Source organism: Nilaparvata lugens, chromosome X (assembly GCF_014356525.2).
Source record: "Nilaparvata lugens isolate BPH chromosome X, ASM1435652v1, whole genome shotgun sequence".
In the NCBI taxonomy this organism is placed as follows: Eukaryota; Metazoa; Arthropoda; class Insecta; order Hemiptera; family Delphacidae; genus Nilaparvata; species Nilaparvata lugens.
In genome coordinates this window covers 89787371-89808843 of record NC_052518.1, presented here as the reverse complement: position 1 = coordinate 89808843, position 21473 = coordinate 89787371, and the positions used below count along the sequence as shown (strand labels likewise).

General features: G+C 33.9%; 1 protein-coding gene across 1 annotated transcript in view; it reads left to right on the top strand.

Annotated features, from left to right (window-relative positions):
* The window catches only part of LOC111049374 (MAM and LDL-receptor class A domain-containing protein 1-like), a 43435-nt gene that overhangs the window by 1540 nt on the left and 20422 nt on the right, over positions 1-21473 (top strand). Inside the window, exons 2-10 of the mRNA XM_039442099.1 lie at positions 3150-3389; positions 10558-10678; positions 11241-11373; positions 12768-12795; positions 13436-13591; positions 14676-14820; positions 15272-15440; positions 16215-16394; positions 18859-18934. Of these exons, the coding sequence (XP_039298033.1) occupies positions 10659-10678; positions 11241-11373; positions 12768-12795; positions 13436-13591; positions 14676-14820; positions 15272-15440; positions 16215-16394; positions 18859-18934 (907 nt within the window). The 5' untranslated portion in view covers positions 3150-3389; positions 10558-10658. The remainder of the gene's footprint in view (positions 1-3149; positions 3390-10557; positions 10679-11240; positions 11374-12767; positions 12796-13435; positions 13592-14675; positions 14821-15271; positions 15441-16214; positions 16395-18858; positions 18935-21473) is intronic.

Below are 21473 nucleotides of genomic sequence, written 5' to 3'. Positions count from 1 at the left end.
CTAGTAACCAATTCAAATGATGGAATGGTCGATAGTGAGAATTTTAGAATAAAATGGGTTGGTATTAATACACAGAAAAAAGCATCCATCAAGTATCATTTCAATCAAAAGTTGAATTTTTCTATATTAATGATATATATTCTAGTTTGGGACATGTTACAGGTTAGTGAGTATGGTGTCATAACCATAAAAAAGAGATTCCATGAATTGATTATGGCATCAGCTTTGGCTTTCACTAGCTACCGTACGTGATCTTCCTTTCATGAAAAATGTGGAGCATTAGCTCATTGTTATAATGTCTTCGCTTTAATAATGACAATGAATTTTCCCCTTGCACAAAGTAAAGGCTGAAACCGATTTTTTTCTTAAGCACAAGGCTATTTTTACCTGAACGTCGGCCTGTGGCCTAATCTGGAAATCACATAGTTTGAATTCAATCTATTTATTATTATAAGCTCCTGAAGTGGAAGATGCTGAGTGACTCAAAAGTCTTGAATCTGTTTTTCTTGTTTGCAGTTTTCCTCTTTCGTGATAATACCGCTATTTCTTTCTTAACTCCTTCATTTTCAGAGTCAAGTGTATTTTGTACTTATATATATATATATATATAAATAAATAAATAATATATATATATACATTATATAATTTATATTAATAATATATAAATTGGCATACAGTTTGATTTGTTTACTTGCTATTTGTTAATTACTGGTACTTCAACTCATTAGTTCAATTCCCCGAAATGAATACTGTACAACCTGCATGATAAATAATATTTTATAACATTTTTTTAAACAGTAAGATTAGTTCTATGCTTCAAAATCGTGAAGATTTTTGTGTATAATATCATAGATTGACCAACCTAAAACACTCCACTTTTTACAAATTAATAAAAACAATATGAAAACTTGTAGTAACCTTTATTATTTAAAATATCACAAGTTGATTTCAACTTGAAAATGACCTAAGTTTGTTATGGTCGAATCTAGTCGTTGTAATATTTTAAATAATAGAGGGAACTACAAGTTTTCATATTGTTTTTATTAATTGACCAACCTGCTTGATAAACAATATTTTATAAGATTTTTATCATTTACATCAATCCTTAGTTCTATGCTTCAAAATGGTGAACATTTTGGTTTTGTAATTAATTATTGACCGATAGAAGTGAGGTCTACGCTCTAACTGGAACCGATTTGCTTTTGTGTGTTTCTCTTTGGCGCATTTACGACCAAACTAAAGCTTGGTTGCTGCTATGATGAATTGAAATAGAGCACTGTGAAATAGAGCACTGGATGTCAGTAGCAGCTCTTTTTCTGTGTATACACTGACAAATTGGGAAGCAGAGGAGCCAAACTGTATCAACAAAGCTTTCAGCAACTATAATATAAGTAGGTAGATATTTTTATGGAAACAGTACATTTTTTCAAAAGAGGGATAGTGTATAATAATGGATTATGTAGTGTAGTGAGGTGAGTGTAGTAGTGGTGAGAGGGTGGGCTCAGGGCTGGCTTCTCACCCTTTCTGGAAAGATCTGTGGAATTAATTGTTGCACATATTATTTATTTATTCGATCATTCAGAATCACACAACTTACAGAAAAGTACGAAAGGCTTACGCCCAAAACGGTTCCAATTATAATTTATACAACAGTCCACATGTAATATTATGCACTGTGACTTCATCATCCAATATGTTTTGACCAGTGTTATTATCATCATTATCGTTAATTGAAGATTGATTTGTACGTATTAATTAATTAATTACAGTGATAATCTGAGTGTTGATAAAAATATTGTTTATGCTGTTCGTTATCCATTCTTCTTTTTCAGTAGATCTACCTTATATTAGTTTATTATAATAAAAATACTCATGTTTCATAGTGGAGACATATTTCGTGCTAGTGTTGCACATTATCAAGCCAAACAAAAACTGGACAGTTTTTGTTAATGTGCATAACACCAGCACAAGACAAGTCACCATTATAAAACATGAGCGTGCCAAGTTGAGATGTTTATTTAAAAAACTTTTCAATATGATTGTATTATAAATAAATTATTTAAATTTTTATTGTAACTTAAAAAAATGTTATTATCCGCTTTGAGTACAGACCTTTGGTTTTAATCTGTGAACGGATGGTAAGCAAGTTTGCTTTTTTATGTGAATTTCAGAGAATTTCAAATATAATGATATACAAAATCCTGATTAAAGAATGGGAAGACAAATTAGAATTGGTTATATATTGTTTCAAATAGTTTCAAGCAGCAACCGGGCAATTCTGGGTATTAAAAAAAATGAATTTTATCAGTTTACTTTGTTCATAAAAATTTGCAATAGCCTACTCTGGATGATGAAATTGATACACGATTTATTTATAAATTTTGTGAACATATATTATTGTTACAGATAACAATAATATCTGCAGTAGCAGAAGTCTCTGGGGTGATTTACAGCATTTATTTAGGATTTTCGTTAAATAATAAATATATATTATTGTCTAGAAAATATCAAAATGTTGTAAAATTATTACTGCAAGAAGTTAAATATTCTTCATTTGTTTGATAATTAATTATTTAACATTTATAGTTTATAGAATTAATATTAAAAACTAATAGAAAATCAAAGTTTGGAAAAATTGGACTTATTGTATTTTCCTTGTACGCCCACGATATATTTATTCAATATGTATCAACCTACCGAGTGATTTCTTAATATTTTGTTCAATTAAATAACCGAAAAAATAGTTTTATAATGATGTGCTCCTCAAATCATATTTTATTGTGAATCTATAATTTATCTCAATCACTACGAGCTCGCCTATCATTACATTTGATTTTTAAGCTTATTTGCTTATTCATTTGTAGACATATGACATTGAATCAATTGATAAAGTATTTGGAAATCTTTTTCATTCCACCTTAGAATAGAATTTTATGTATCTGGAGCTGATCAAATCCTTTTCATTTCATATGAAGAAACTCCACAAATCTTTGTCTAGTGTATTTTGATTCATGAATTTTGTAATGGACTTGAAATAAATAATAGAGAATAAAAATTTCATTATTGCCCAGGTAGTTTCAAAATTCAGTGAAATTGATTACATATTTAATTAGTTTTCTAATAAGTAATTTATCGATATTCTGTTGCAGCAAATCAAAGGATCGACAGTTCCCAGGGGGAAGGCTCCCAGGAAGAGACGTCGGTCCGTTCTTAAATATATTTTGACAAAACGCCGAAAGAGCAACGAACTCCCACAAAGAGCGTTGTCATGGCAACGATGCACCAAACATTGGGTGGCTGGTGGGATGAAAACAGAAAGTCGCGGTCTCCGGTAGCCCCACAGCCAGAGCCAGTCGTGTCGGCTGTCGGCAGGGTTGCACAGAACACAGGTGAGTGCACCAAATCGCATTTATTCCGCCCTTCACTAAATTTTATTTGGAACTCCTCATCTAAAAAATTTGCAAACCACTTCATTTTTACACTAGTTACAGATATGTGGAATTTCTTTGGAAAACACTTAATTCTTACACTAGATGCATAAATATGTTGTGGAATTTCAACTAAACACTTCATTTTTCTTCACCACATTCATTTAGTTTTGTGCAGAATTCATGTAGGATTTATCTCCTACAAAAGTTAGAAAAAACTTTATTTTCATCTAGCAAATCGATAAATATTGAGTGAAAATCACTTCAGTTTCAAAATATTATACTTTGTGAATTTGCTTTAATCGGTGGAGGATATATAAAAATAGTTAGTTCTTTGTCAAGCAAAAATCTTTCAATTTCTATCCATTACATTTGATTATTTGCTTTTTCATTTGTAGTTATATATCATTTGACATTCATTACATTCACTCTGTTGATTGGATAGAATCACTATTTTAGAACCAACTATTTTTACAAACTGTTGAAATAATTCATTCATTTGAAGTAGACTAACATTTAATTGATAGAATTGAAATACTATTATTAAAATAAACAAAACCATAAATATAACATTTAAAGTTCGAATTATAAATAATTCTCCCTACCGGATACAAGACTATGTGTGATGACTGTTAGGAGAGGAGTTCCTACAAAAATTGTAAACTATATTATTTTTATAATTATAAAACTATATTATTTTTTTAAATATACCAGGATTATATATGAATGACTTTATTAATTAGCTTAATGTTCTGAAAAAATATATAAATCATAACAATATTACTCCAAATTCGAGTAGTTTTATTAACAACTACAAAACTATTACTACCGTAAGTTTTATAACCAGCAAAACATGTTGTGCATGAGGGAAAATCTGAATAGTAGGAAAATAATTGAAAGTGATATATTTAGGTAGTGATAAATTAATTGAATTAAAAAAAGTAGTTAGAATCAATTTTATACACGCTTTCAATTCAAATAAATATTATGAGTTTTTTCCATGCAAAGTTTATAGTATTTGTTCACTTTTTCAATTTTCCTTTCAAATGCCATGCACTCCCAAAGAAAAGTTTCATGAGCCTCCTTGATCAAACAGTTGAAGTTATTTTCAAACGTGAAATGCGATCCAAAAGAAAGCCATTTTTGGCTAAAATTTTCAGTGAAGTATGTGGTATGCGGTGAAGTTAGTTTAGTCGGCAATAATTCCCAGGATTGGAACACCTCTAATGTGTTTCAATTTTATCAAGAATCTCATTTAATGAACTCATTAAAAAACAAGTACCTACAATTCTAGTTTTAAGTGTTCATAGGAAAAATACAGTGAAATACCTCTTTAACAAATAAGTATTTCATGCTCAAAATTGTTATTAGTTTTCTTGGTTTGAATTACCATTTACTGTGTGTTCCCGAACAAAATTTAGGAGTTATCTACTCAAGGTCATAGACCGAATACAGTTTCTTTTTTCATTCAGTACTACTATATTTGTTGATTTTTACTACTGATGTATATCGTTGCATTTTTTCATTTTATTATACTCCCACTTTATTACCTTATATTTATTCTTTATTATTTTGGGAGAGTGTGTCCTAAAACTGCTTTAGAAGTAGGAAAGAGGAAAAACTGTTGAGAATGCGTTGTTTTGGAAACTCTGTAGAAATAGGATAGCCATATTCTTCGTCTTAAAAATTCTTGGTTTTACTTGGAATGTTTGATAGATCATATATTTTGAAATTTATACTGAAAATATTGTTCTTCAATCACGGATGTATTGTCCAAAATAATTATTTTGCTTTGTCATTTTTGGGAGTTTTAAAATATTTTAGGGGAAATTTGAATTCTCATGAAGGCGTATTTGTGTATCGTTCAGTGTAAAAATAAATATGAATATGTAATAGAAATTCGGTGACAAGTTCTTCTCTCAATAATTATTATTGAGCGCAGTGATATTTTCAGCAAATCAATGGTTTATATTGAAAAAATTCAACTTTTCTGATCACTGTTTGGTACGATAATACAAAGTTTTAACTCGGCTTATCGTTTCATTAACCATTCAAAGCTCGTCATATGAAAAGAATTTTATGAGATATTCCCATGCTAGAATTTATAATAGAAATTTTTAAAGAATATTAATTTATACTAGTATAAAGAATTTTTATACTAGAAAGTAACTTGAAAATTGTGTAACTTAGTTGAGTTTTGAAGCAGATCCGAATAAATTTGCAACTATAAATCTTAAACCACTTGGTTTTTTTACTGAAATTCGAATGCGTGCAAACGAAACATTAGGCCCAACATTTCCTTTCCTGACGCTATTATTAGTTGGAGTTTTATCTGACCCACGTGACTGAGGGGAGTGACCGCTGCTGGGGCTTTTCAATAGAATCGTGAAGATCATGATAACAGTGCAAAGATTATTGCGATAATCCAAACTAGTTATGGATTTAAGAATTTCAAAAATTCGTTCAGACCTCGGATAATCCCCAAAATTAGTTTCACATCAGACTTGGTTACCCTTAAGTAAATATTATATTTAAGGTTTTTAAACCTCCTGTCAAGGGTTGTTGGTGTGTGGGTAGCCATATTGAAAAGAGTGATGGATGCGTGGGAACTCTTACAATATCACAAAGATAAAACTGGGGGTTTCTATAAGTTTACAATTCATTAAAACTTGAGTTGACCCTGAAATCTCTACCGAATTTATGGAAATCAGACTTGGAAATCTTACAAGCGAGTCTAGGCTGATTTGAACGGTCAATTCGGCGGAGAAAAAAATCAGTACCTATTCTACATTCAAGAAAAATGAAATACAATACATTTTACAAACAGAACTGTAATAAGCATGACTCCAAGCAGCATGATCTTAATACTATGACCGTAACTTGAATGAGCTCAATAGACTATATGTATCAATTATCTTGATTTTCTTGAACTTGTAATATTGTAGCCTATTAACAATTGTTAAAACGAAAATATACTGTATATTTTTTGGAAAATTAATTAGATATGCTGCAATTATTGAATTTTCAAAATTCAACATGGATAAACATTAACAGCATTGATAACAGAAGATCTTCTACAAAGTTAGCTCCCTGAATGTAGGGTAGATTTTAGGATTTTTTTACAATGGATATGAACTTTGGTAATCAGTGTTCTACTTTTGCTTGGTAGTCATTATTAATACGTTTGAAAAACAGTATATTAAAGCATGCTTTTTAAAAAATCTTAAAATTTATGAACATTCAATTTTCGAATGGTTTAGAATAAAGAATTTGAATTTTTGGTTCGGATTAAAATAAGTTACCGTATATATTTATGGCAAGTCATTTTAATTTAATAATGGAAGTGGGAATTGAGAAAATATTTCTGGCCTCACATAATATATGATCCTGTAAGATTTCGACCTTCAGTATAATATATTGATAGCCAAAAATTTTTAATTCAATAAAACGTTACAATTTGAGCTGGAAACGGAATCCTATATATACCGTAATGGGTTTTCCCTTTGTAGTGGGCCAGCTTTACTACGGTAACTGAAATCGGTTCGTGCAAACCAGGTTTAATGGTCGATGATTGGGGGTCACAGGTCAGGCTGGACATGCCACATCAATCGATTAGCCCTTTGTCTAGCCTCATTATTTCTATATACATCTAGATTTATCTATCAGATTCGCGTGTGTCTTCAGATACACTAGTTGACACTGAAACACCTGTTCTAGCACGCACTAGTTTTGACAGTAACATTATAGTTCTCCACTATCATTCCATTTCAGAAACCCCATTTCTATTTGGATCCAAATTATTATTCTGTTTATCTTCTCCATCTTTCCTTGCTACTTTATCAGTCATTGCAACCTCAAATTATGTACTTCGGAGCCAGAGTAGGTAGTCTGAGTCACGTTTTCCAACTAATTTATTTGGCAAAAAACTAAACATTTTATTGATTTTATGCCGTAAAATAATGTTTGAGCCAGATTGACGTCCACTGAAACTCGATTCGATGGAAAGGTTTTAGTTATATGTTTATTCAGATTTCAGTTCTCTATCAGATGAATGAAATCTACAGTACAATTATTGTAGTAATTGGTAATCATTAGTTGTGAACTAGTGAGTTTTCTTTATACTTACATCATTATATTATATTTTTCGGACTTTATTTCCATCAACAAAATTGTTTCTTTTGTACTGCTGTTACTAGATTAAAAAAGGTATTTCTTATTTCTAGAACTCGTGGCTGGAGCTCAAGGCTTCTTTTTCCAGTCATGCCAAAAACTATTGTATTTTAATGATTCTTTTTTTTTATAAAAATATGTCTCGTATTTGGTAATATCAGATAATTTTGATAATTTTTAGATATTTTAGATACATCAATGCTTCAGACTTATAAAGTTAGGTACCGTACCTATTCAATATTCATTATTTATATTAGGGCACCCTAGGTGAAATCACTATTTTCACAATTCCCCAGTCAATCAACTGTTACAGAAAAACTATACTAGTAATTAATATACATAGGGTGTATTAATATATGTGCCAATAATGAAAACAAATATTCCATCCATCCTCTATCACACGCTTGTTCAATATGATTGCACTCGGATTTCAATTTGAGCTGCAATGAGCTGTGGAATTCCGTGTAAATGTGTGGGATTGTACTCGTATGTGTGTGTGTGTGTGTGGTGTGTGTGTGTGTGTGTGTGTGTGTGTGTGTGTGTGTGTGTGTGGAGGAAACACGCCCTTTGCTCATATGGGTCACACCCGCACTACTTATTCAATGCTTCGACCTCACCTCCTCTCTATTATTATAATATGTGGTATGCACTGCAATCCTATCTGCACCTTATTGAACCTATACATGGGAACTTTTAAATGATGTAATCTCTGGGTTAACTGGTGCTATTTTAGTACGAAATTAATGTAAGGATAGGCAGGGATGCTCAAGGTTACATTGATTTGATACATTATCACTTTTTCAATTTGAATTTAAACAGTAGTGGTATTGCGATGATCGATCATACTGGTAAACACGTGGAGTGTTTACATAATGGTTTGTGAAAAAGTTAAAATGGCAATAAACTGTTGTTTTTAGACTTACAGTGCCGGTTGCACAAAATATGGTTAAACTTTAATCGTGATTAATTTCACGAGAACCAATCCGAGAAGCCTTCTTTTAAAAGAAAGGTCTTCTTTTTTAATCACGACGATTGAAATTTAACCGGCTGTTGTGCAACCGGGCCATATACTTCCAAATCCCGGTAGGACGGATACCATTCGCAGGAATTCCCGTCTTACAAACCCATCTCAATATTTATTTATTTATTTACTTGTAGATACAATCACAAATCATGGTAAATATGATTAGGAAGGAACAACAGACTTGGTCCAAAACTATTCCATTCCCAAATTTTGATATTATTTGGAAATTAAATTTTTGACATACTATATACTCTTTTAATCAAGTCATTATAGTCATGGACAGTTTTAGAGATATACCGTATAGTCAATATTCTACTCATACCATAGTTAATCTATAGGTTGTCAAGCACACGCAAAAAATAATCCGATGGAAATTTTAACAGATGAGTGCAACATTGCCAAATAAGAGTTGATCAACGTTGTCCAGAGCTGATTATAAGATGTGAATTAATTAATATTTTTATAATAAACCTGACGAACTGGCAACATTTATGCGGGCGGGAGGTGAGGAGGTACTCAGCCGTTCCAATTTCCATCAGACTATTTTTGTACGGTTAACTATAGTCAATGGTAGGGGAAGGAAATCTTCATCACAATAATAAAGGCATATAGAAATAGGAAAATAGACACAAAAGAGCATAATAGAGGATATATGAGAGCATGACAATGCATTATCTCGTAAAAACACGTCTAGACGTCATAGCTAAAGTAGGTAAGCGTACCGTGGTTATTAAAACAACAAAAACATAGGCTCAATCCGCGCCGGTTACGTAGAGGTAGTTGTTTTTTCTTTTGCTACATTACGGTAAAATTTTGAACGTTAGATCATGAGCAGATAGTGGAATCAATCAGGAAATGAGGAGAAACATTGTTCCGCACAAAATGAATTTTTCGTTTTTACAAACACCAAAAGTGTTATGCAGCTACTGTTACACACGGATCTGGAACAGTTGTAAAATGACGTACTAGTGTGACGGCCTCTTTCCATTAAAATAGTTTCAAGAATCAATGTGTTTATTAGCCATAAAACAATCACAAACATGCAAGCAATATAGGCTTTGTCTCAGTAGTATTTTTCAGTAAGTTTCACAATTCGGTTTATTATCAATTTGATGATAGTATCAGACAATAAAAATAGCATCGAGTTGAAAGAAGAAACGATTATCACACATTCAAACTTTCAGAATTGAGAAATTTATTGTTTATATAGTAGAGGGTACTGTATTATTATATTAGCCCATTCACGCAATAATATAATACATAACATTTCAAGAACGGTACCGTATCTTACATTTTATCATAATATTTAGATTTCTAAAAAACGGATTTTGGTAATATAGTACAGATTGCGGTCCAAGAGTTTTGAAGCTAGAAAAGAGCCGGCGTTAAACCGCTAAAAGCCGTCACTCATCCCCTTAGACGGGGATTATCGATCGATGTGTGTGCTATATAGCCTATATGCGCTGTGCTGCATGGACAAGAGTTAAGCACAAAGTGAATACCGTAGTGATAATTATTATAGTTCTTCTATGCTATAGGTGTCAAAACTATCAGCGCCGTATGTGTGTATGTGTGTGTGTACAACTGTGCTGTTTTATGATCACACATACACACACGGACCTTATTGAATTCGTTTTCCGGAAGCGTATTATACCGTAGTACTAGCCGGTAGGCTCGCCGGTTATACGTGTCTAGCCAGAGGGCTTCGCCCCCCTGGTCTTTTTGAAAATAGAAACAGACGTTGCTCCTCGAAATATACAACACCTTTGCCAATTTAAGGTTTGGATATATAGTCAGCACAAAACTTTGAATGTACAACTTTCAATTTTCAAAATTGTCACCTTTTATGATTGATAAGAATGACAACTTAAAGTGTTTGTGATTCTTCAACAAAAAAAAATTCCAACTAATGTTATCATAATGCTTATATTTCAGGTACGGTTGCCTACAAGATTATATATTGGAACTGGCTAGTTCTCAAACCAACGTAACGAAATGATGTCATGAAAACAAAATTGATTAGTAAGCCAGATTGAATGATATTACATTTGACAAGGTAGGGATATGGAACTTTTTGTGGCTGTAATTAAGAGTTGTTTACAATATTATTATTACTTTAGCACCTACTATTGAATTCAATAGTACTGGTGGAATAAGCTAGAATATGAAAAACGTGTTTAAGTGAGTGAATGTGTGGATGTTTGTTCATGACGTTTTCAGGAACGGTATGCTAAAGTTTTTTTTAATACTTATTTAATTTGTTTAAGTCCCGGTTGCACAAAAGCCAGATGAATTCTAATCATGATTAGATTCCACGAAAACAAATCAGAGAAGGTTTTCTGAGAAGAAGGATTTTCTGATTGGTTCTCGTGTGGCATCTAATCGGAATTAAAAGTTAACAGGCTTTTGTTCAACCAACCGGGGGAAATTATTCCATCACCCTCCAAATTTTTGTTCTTAATAGAAAAATAAAATAAAAATAGAGAAAGAGACATATACATCATCCATCCTCTCAATCTCCAAAACGGGGATGAGATGGAAATCCTCTTCATCTTTCCTCTATCATTGAAATTTGATTATAAGATTGTCATGAATAATTTATATTTTTTTGTTTCAAGAATGCTATTAATCGGAAGACATAGGACACTAAATGTGTGGAGATTATTGCTCATGGGGCTTTTCAGCTCATCAGGATGTGGATCTCTGCCTCCGTTAGCTCTGGAAGTATCTAATAACAATTCAACTCTTGTGGTAAGTTTTATATTATATTCTGCCAATTATAGTAGATGAGTTTGACTATTCCCATCTTCTATATTACATTATAACGATTAATATTCTGTTTATGTAGGCTAAGATATCCTGTCAAAAATGATCCAGAAGTTAGAATTATATTCTGTTTAGATAGAAGTATCTGAAGTATAGAAGTATATATTCTGAAATTAGATAAATATTCTGTTTTTGTAGGCTAGATATGCTGTCAAAAATGATTCAGAAGTTTTGCAGATTTACAATTTAGAAGTGATTATGAAGATTACATGCCATGAAAATACAAAGAATTATTATTATATCAGTGTCTACTATTTCATAGTAGATGATGATAAACTACAGCAAGTTTATCTCCGTACTTTTTAAAGCTTAAAGTTGAAAATCGAACAATACTGGTTTTAAGAACCAATTGTATGTTGCAGAATGCAGCAGTGTGCGTTCAAATCAGTTAGGACATCCTACGTACCTACTTGACTATACAACGTTCATCTATACTATTAATAGAAAAAGACTTGAAATATCATGTATGGGATAGGAAATACATGTTTGACGCATCATCACTTCTGAACTACCAAACTGATTAACTTGAAATTTCGCAAAAAGATTCTGAATTTATCGAGGATGGTTATAGGCCAATTTCATTGTCATTAATCAATTAATTATAATTCAATAATTGAAACAAATTTCTTCAATTTGTGATTCAAAGTTTCCGTAACGATAATAGTCCAATCAAATAGTATCTTCAAGGACGAATAGTATCTTCTTGGGGTAGCGATTGAGATTACTTGTGAATGAAAGGTAATTATGGGTTCGAGTCCAATCACAGTCATTTTATTTTTGCTGAAAATTTTGAATTTCAATTAAGACCACCTAAGTCATTTTGAACAAAAAAATAAATCATTACTCTATTTTTGTCATGTAAATTTGATAGGATAATACTTTTAATTTTCAGCACGGAACTATTGAACTATAATTAAATCTATTTGTGTTTTCACATACCCTTGCAGAGCGAGCTCGTTCTTTATCAGTTTGTGTGTAATGTCAGGAAAAATATTTACTCATGTAATTTAGGGTCATGGGCTCTAAACGAAACATTTTAACTCAAATCAACGATACAAAATAATGAGTATAGTATTCATGAATGGATACTCACAAACATTGGTTAGGAAATAATAATAGAAGAATACCCTACATATGAAAATAACGCAATAATCTATAATTTAGTAGATCTGTGTCCTTTCATATAATAACTACTTATAAGAAGTTTTTTATAAGTAATCAGCATTGAAACTGAACTATTCAAAATTATCAATTTTTATTAAATTATCTATTCTAGTGTTCAACTATAAATATAAACTATTATACTTTTTCTTTTCCAGATAAGGCATAAGCGTCAAGAAACAGCAGGTAAGAACTCATTTCTCTAGACATTAATTGTTCATAATTTAATCCATTTGGATTATGAAGTCAGATTATTTAAATATTGTTAGATCATTACCTTCATAATAAACACAATAATGCACAGTCATTCAACGACTTTGGAAGTCCTAGATAGACTGTACCATAAAATAAAGACACTGTTAAATATTTATTTGTCTGTGACTGTACTTTATCATTTGAAAAACTGAAATGTGATACATGATATAATGAGGACTCAAGATTCAACAAATTTATCATGAAATCGATAAACAACAAATAATCATAGGTAGTTGCTTCATTGAAAAATTATCATATTTTTAATGAAACGATTTGATCGCGCAAAATTGATTTATCAAAACCAAGTCTCATTGCTAAGTAGAGTACAAGTAAGGAGAGTATCTGAACGTTTTTTTAATGACATGAACATTTCTAGAACTAAAGGAAAGGCTGAGACACCAGCAGTGGACAACCACTTATTGAATAGAAAAATCATTTTTATGTGAGGGTTTCTTATATATATATATATATATATATATATATTATATATATATATATATATATATATATATGTGTGTAAAAGTTTGTTTGTTTGGAGCTATCAATGAAAGTAATTCAATAATTTTTCCAGAATTATGCGATTTTGGATCGGAGACAGATTTAAGTTCGTGTGAATGGACGAATCGAAATGGCTCCATCCTAAGATGGGAACTGGGAGCTGGGACTCTTTCCAACTGGCTTGGAGGCCCAACCAAAGATGCTAGTGGAACGGAAGATGCGGATAAGGGTAAATGTTCAAATACAAAATACTTCAATCATTTTTATTGGAAAATACATAAGAAACAATAGCTGGTACCAAGTGAAAACTTCATGACTTATTTGAATATTGAGAATGCGAAATTTGGATCGAATTGATTTTCATGATCTCGGGTGAACAAATTTAACAATTCAAGTCAATTATACAGAGTTATTCTAAATGAATGAATAAATAAATCAATTTCCTCCACAAATTACATAACATATAAGTAGAATTTAAATAGTATTTTGGAAATTTTACTGATCACGTTTCCAATAGTGTGATCAGATAGACGAAAAATAATTAACAAGGTAAATACATTATGAAATATAATAAATAATAGAAAGAAAAATAAACTATAGTATAGAATTAAAATTAGAAGATGTGGGTCTAGTCTAGGATTGTGATTTAAATTACTAAAACATTACAAAAACTACTGCCTGTAGCGCATGCAATAATGATGGACACATTTAAAAAAAAATATATTCACTGAAATAATTATTCAAGATGAACAATTTAAATACAAATGGTGAGTAAACAGGAGAATATATTATTTTATTACAAAAATCCATTTATTTGTCCATTCATATTATTTGCTACCATAAGTTCATCATTCAAGACCGACAATGCGAAACCAATAAAATTATCTGTTTTTGGAATAAGATTTGAATGTTAGAAATAAGTTTTGATAATGAAGCTTTTTTCTTTTGACAGGGCAGGTTCAGATAATCTAAATTAACAAAGTGAACTAGCTCAAGCACCTCTTGCATTATTGCACACTCATCTATCTATTGGAATTATTGAACCAATAATTATTACAATTTTACTTGTAGAAAACGTTAGGCTACTATAGACCTATCACTTCCTATTTATAATTGTACAAGAAATGATTAATTATTTGTTTTGAAATGTGAGAAGAAAACTCTGAAATTTCTGAATGATTTAAGTTGAAGTGGTTATATGAATAGATAGAGTGAAAGACATTTTTCAATAATTTCAATAAGTGGCACCATTTATAATTATGAATTGCTCTATATTTAATGACACTTTTAATAATCAATTATTATAATTTCAGGTGGATATATCTTTTTCGAGACATCACTGCTTGCAGCCCCTGTATTGAGGGTTGATGACATAACAATACGCGAAGGACAAAATGCTTACATCGAAAGTAATAGTTTAGGAACAACCGGAGCTGAAGGAAAATGCGTGGGATTCAAGTGAGTATTCTCATTTCTCATACTATTCATTGCGAAAAAAATCGTTTTTCTGTCAATCAATTCAGTCAGTACAGCACCCAATACAAATTGCATTCCATTACACCATCAATCGATTTATAGTATATTTGTTCAATTGATTATATGTTTATGGTACGGGTACAGAACGTACTGTACATGATGCCAATAATTGAAATTATCTTTATTTTTCTCCTTAGAATGTACAAACATTATACACTATACATATACAAAACTTGAAGAAGTTCCTCACATGGGCAAAGCCTGTGTGCGAGAAACGAGTTCTCTACAATTCCATATTACTTAAATATACACAGTGATATAGATATGATAATGATAAAACACAATTGAAGAACAAAACAATTTAAACTTATAATAAGGTAGTAATAATTACTTTGGCCGATTCGAATTCTCAGCTCACATATCTATTTTTCAGTTTTGCAATTGATGGTCTAAGTGCATCAGGCTTGAGAGTGATACTTCAACCTGTGAACAAAGAGGGGAAGCCTGAATCGTTTTTCAGAGTCCTATGGGGGACCAAAGATCCGACCAATAAAATGTGGATGAGATCTGAGGTTTTGTACACTTACAACAAAGATCACCAGGTAATGAATCAGCATTATCTTAGAGGTTATTACACACTATTACATCATTAAACAAATATATTAAAATGTTTGAATTGCGGGATACTTATGTTTATTTTTAAAATAGAATTAGGCCTATTTATAACACTGAAACTACTTGTAATTTGTAATTTTAATCTATTATTTTATTAATTTTAAAAAAGGGTACTATAATTTAAATAAAAATACAAACCTTTTCAAGTATTGAAAATGGCATTAGTTTCTGAAACATGTTGTGACAAAATAATTTAAAAGGGTACTGAGATATATTTTTTTATTTATATTAAAAGTAGCCCTAAAGAAAAAAACAATAAAAGAGTACTATAATTCTATTGTAAAAAGATATATTAAACTATTACAAGTTGGTCTTGCAATTAATGTCGACTGTATTGAGATTTACGATTTTACAATTAATATAGGCATGAATATGCATCAAGTTTAACGAGAGTGGGAAAGTTCCATACAAGATCAAATTCATAAGAAGAAAGCTTTAGAAATTTACCAACTTGTAGCAGTATTTCTGCCGATTATGACTTAATAAATTGGGATGAATTAATACAGGGATAGAAGAGTAAATGAGGTAGGATAGATAGGGACATGGACTTTTAAATTTAAGAACACAAGTTATTATGAGACATTTCAATTCTAGAACACAAGTTATTATAAGACATTTCAATTCTAGAACACAAGTTATTATAATGGAACGAGGATTTTTTAAGATTATTATAAATTAGTTGAGGACTGTCTTTCTTCCAGATTGTATTTGAAGGTATACCGAAGGAGCTACCCGATCCTTACCGGAAATACAGAGGCTATGTGGCTGTTGACAATATTGTTCTGAAGCCGGGATCAGAATGTAAAGGCCATTGCACGTTTGAGGGCCCCTCGTTTTGTGGCTGGACTAATGATGAGAATGATGATTTTGATTGGTCTCTGGTAAGTTAACTTTCATGATATACCTTTATGCTCTACTATCATAGATGAGTCACATGAATAAAATTTCTCTCCCCACGAATTAGGCTAAGAGTGTAAGCCAGGAATTGTCCCAACTTCTCCACTTCATGTATCAACTTCTCCACTCCACATCACTATTTTCTAGTTTAATTTTTCATGTTCTGGTGTTGCAGTGTATTTATTTTATCCTCTTAGCATATCCGAGTATTTTCTTTCTAGACTCCATAGTGAGATTAACTTCAAGATGTCAGCATTAGTTACATGATGAACACTGATGTTATTCATTAGGAATATGCTGACAGTTTAGAAATTAGAAAATGAAAGTAAAGTGGGAATTAGAAAGTATTTGTTCGTTTATGTACTTCAATGAAGATGTTGAAGTTTGAAGTTTATCTCAGATCTCACTAGACCTGATATGTATGAAAGCCTCATTAGATTAGGCCTCTTGGATTTAAAAATTATTCATATACTTTCAATATATTTGTGAAAGATAGGACACTTCCAAGACGGCCTTTAGGCCTTTAGGCCGTCTTGAAAGTGTCCTATCTTTCACAAATATATTGAAAGTATATGAATAATTTTTAAATCTAAGAGGCCTAATCTAATGAGGCTTTCATACATATCAGGTCTTAATATTCGTACGGTTCTAATTAGGTATTCTGTTCTCAAACACAGCTGTGTTTGGATTTTCACAATTCATGCTGGTAATAAAATATAAAAGATGGTGTTCAAATACTAAGATGTGATTTCTTGAACAACAAAATTTCCAAGTTAATTAAGAATTGTGAACTATAGTTTATTTTTGAGTATATTAATTTTGGATGTTCAGAGTGATCATTCCTTTGAATTGGAAATTTGTTTCAATTCTGACACATATGGTACATAACGTTCATCTCTTCTCTCCATTAATGAAATCATGCAATTTTCATGGAAAAATAAAAATTCTCCCTGAGTTTTAATTTGTCTTCATATTTTTTTAGCAAACTATTCATTGAAAAAAAAAATGCTACAGTGAACTAACAGAAATGAATTGACCATATGATTTTGACATGGACGATTTTTAAACAGATAATCACGATATCAGGTTAAAATAGAAACAAAAAAGCGAGCGTGTGTAAAAGACTTTATTTCCGGTTTCCTAGCAACGAATTCGAATATGATAAAACCTATTTGTGTTGAGGGGGCGTTCGGTGCTATGCTGATGCAATTCGGAACCGAATCAAACCGAATCACCGTTTCACATTTATCGGAATTTGCCGAAAACGAAACGAACTGAACAGAATGTGTGTGAAATTAGCACTTCGCTAGAAACGAATTTGAACCTGCATGTAATTTATTAGAGTCAAATGGGCGTTCGGTTCTATGCGGTTTCTATTCGGTACCGAATTCAAACCGAATTACCGTTTCACACTTATCGGAATTTGCCGAAAACGAAACGAACCGAATGTGTGTGAAACCAGCCTAATAGAGGTATATCTATTTATTATAGCTCTTGATTGATATGCTCGATAATAAATCGCAGCCAAAATGATTTTTGTAACTTTCCATTTTTGCTTCTACGAAATATGGTAGATGTTTTCACTTATTTTAGATCTGTTAGGGATAGAAAAATTCCCAACACTTTTTTATCGTCTAATTGTGACATTGGAAAAGTGGATTTGATGTTTGTATATAGGCTTACCACCATCATTCAACTTTTGTTTCAAACTCAATTGATGTAAACGTTAAGACGGCTTGGACACAACTACTCGAAAGAAAAGTGAGATGAGATGGATTGATTGTCTTCTTACCTGTCAATCAAGAGCAAACCTTTATTTTAAAAGGTTTCGGAATAAACCTTTAAATCATTCTTTGGAACTAACGCTTCTGCGACTCGATAATAAGTTCAAGTACTACTGTTTTCAGGCAGAAGTGTGATATTTTTGCATAACTTAGTTATACAGAGTGAGTCATATGTATGGGAACCCTTCAATAAGTTGGAGACTGCTGTAGTTATAATACTGTAAATTTCAGGATAAGTTATTGGTCGAATACTCCTTTGTACCTTTTGACGTACAAGTGAATTTTAACCCCTCATAAGGGGGTGGCTTAGGGGTTGAAACTCAAATATTTCAAATGTAAACATCTTTCTTGTTTTAAAAAGGCCTTTAAAATGATGTACCACACAATGGGTGTTTACATTTGAAAGTTACAACCCCTAAATTATCCCCTTATGAGGGGTTGAAATTCAGTTGTACGTCAAAAGGCGGAGTATTCGACTATTATTATTTACAGCAATTGCAATATTACATCTATAACAAGTCTCCAACTTATTGAAGGGTTCCCATACATATGACTCACTATGTATGTTCTGACAAAGGTGGGTCAATGCTTTAAAGGATGTTGAATGTTTCTAATTAGTTTGATTTAATTTGAATTAGTTTTAATTGAAATTTGATTTTAACAGGGACGAGGCAGCAGGAATCCATCAACTGGTCCTGCCACCGACCGATCCAGTTTTATTTACGGTGGCATGGAGGGTGGCTACGCACACACCACACACACACACACACACCACACACACACACACCACACACACACACACACACACCACACACACACACACCACACACACACACACCACACACACACACACACACCACACACACACACACCACACACACACACACACACCACACACACACACACACACACACACCACACACACACACACACACCACACACACACACACACACCACACACACACACACCACACACACACACACACACACACACCACACACACACACACACCACACACACACACACCACACACACACACACACACACACACACACACACACCACACACACACACACACACACCACACACACACACACACCACACACACACACACCACACACACACACACCACACACACACACACACACACCACACACACACACACACCACACACACACACACACACACACACACACACACACACACCACACACACACACACACACCACACACACACACACACCACACACACACACACACACCACACACACACACACACACACCACACACACACACACACACCACACACACACACACCACACACACACACACCACACACACACACACCACACACACACACACACACACACCACACACACACACACCACACACACACACACACACACACACACACACACACACACACACACACACACACACACACACACACACACCACACACACACACACACACACCACACACACACACACACCACACACACACACACCACACACACACACACCACACACACACACACACACACCACACACACACACACACACACACACACCACACACACACACACACACACACACACACACACACACACACCACACACACACACACACACCACACACACACACACCACACACACACACACACCACACACACACACACACACCACACACACACACACACCACACACACACACACACCACACACACACACACACACACACCACACACACACACACCACACACACACACACCACACACACACACACACACACACCACACACACACACACACACACCACACACACACACACCACACACACACACACCACACACACACACACACACACACACACACCACACACACACACACACACCACACACACACACACCACACACACACACACACACACCACACACACACACACACACACACCACACACACACACACCACACACACACACACACACCACACACACACACACACCACACACACACACACACACACACACACACACACACACACACCACACACACACACACACACCACACACACACACACACACCACACACACACACACCACACACACACACACACACACACACACACACACACCACACACACACACACACACCACACACACACACACACACCACACACACACACACCACACACACACACACACACACCACACACACACACACCACACACACACACACACACACACACACACCACACACACACACACACACCACACACACACACACACACACACACACACACCACACACACACACACACACACCACACACACACACACCACACACACACACACACACCACACACACACACACACCACACACACACACACACCACACACACACACACACACACACCACACACACACACACACACCACACACACACACACCACACACACACACACACCACACACACACACACACCACACACACACACACACACACACACACACACACACACACACACACACACACCACACACACACACACCACACACACACACACACACACACACACACACACACCACACACACACACACACACACACACCACACACACACACACACACACACCACACACACACACACACACCACACACACACACACACACCACACACACACACACCACACACACACACACACACACACACCACACACACACACACACACACCACACACACACACACACACACACCACACACACACACACCACACACACACACACCACACACACACACACCACACACACACACACACACACACCACACACACACACACACACACACACACACACACACACCACACACACACACACACACACACACACACACACACACACACACACACACACCACACACACACACACACACACCACACACACACACACACACCACACACACACACACACACACACACACCACACACACACACACACACCACACACACACACACCACACACACACACACCACACACACACACACACACACACACACACACACACACACACACCACACACACACACACACACACACACACACACACACACCACACACACACACACACACCACACACACACACACCACACACACACACACCACACACACACACACACACACACACACACACACACACACACACACACACCACACACACACACACACACACACTTACACAAAACTTAAAACTATGTACGGAGTGGTTGCTGTTTTTTTTCATATTTAGTTCA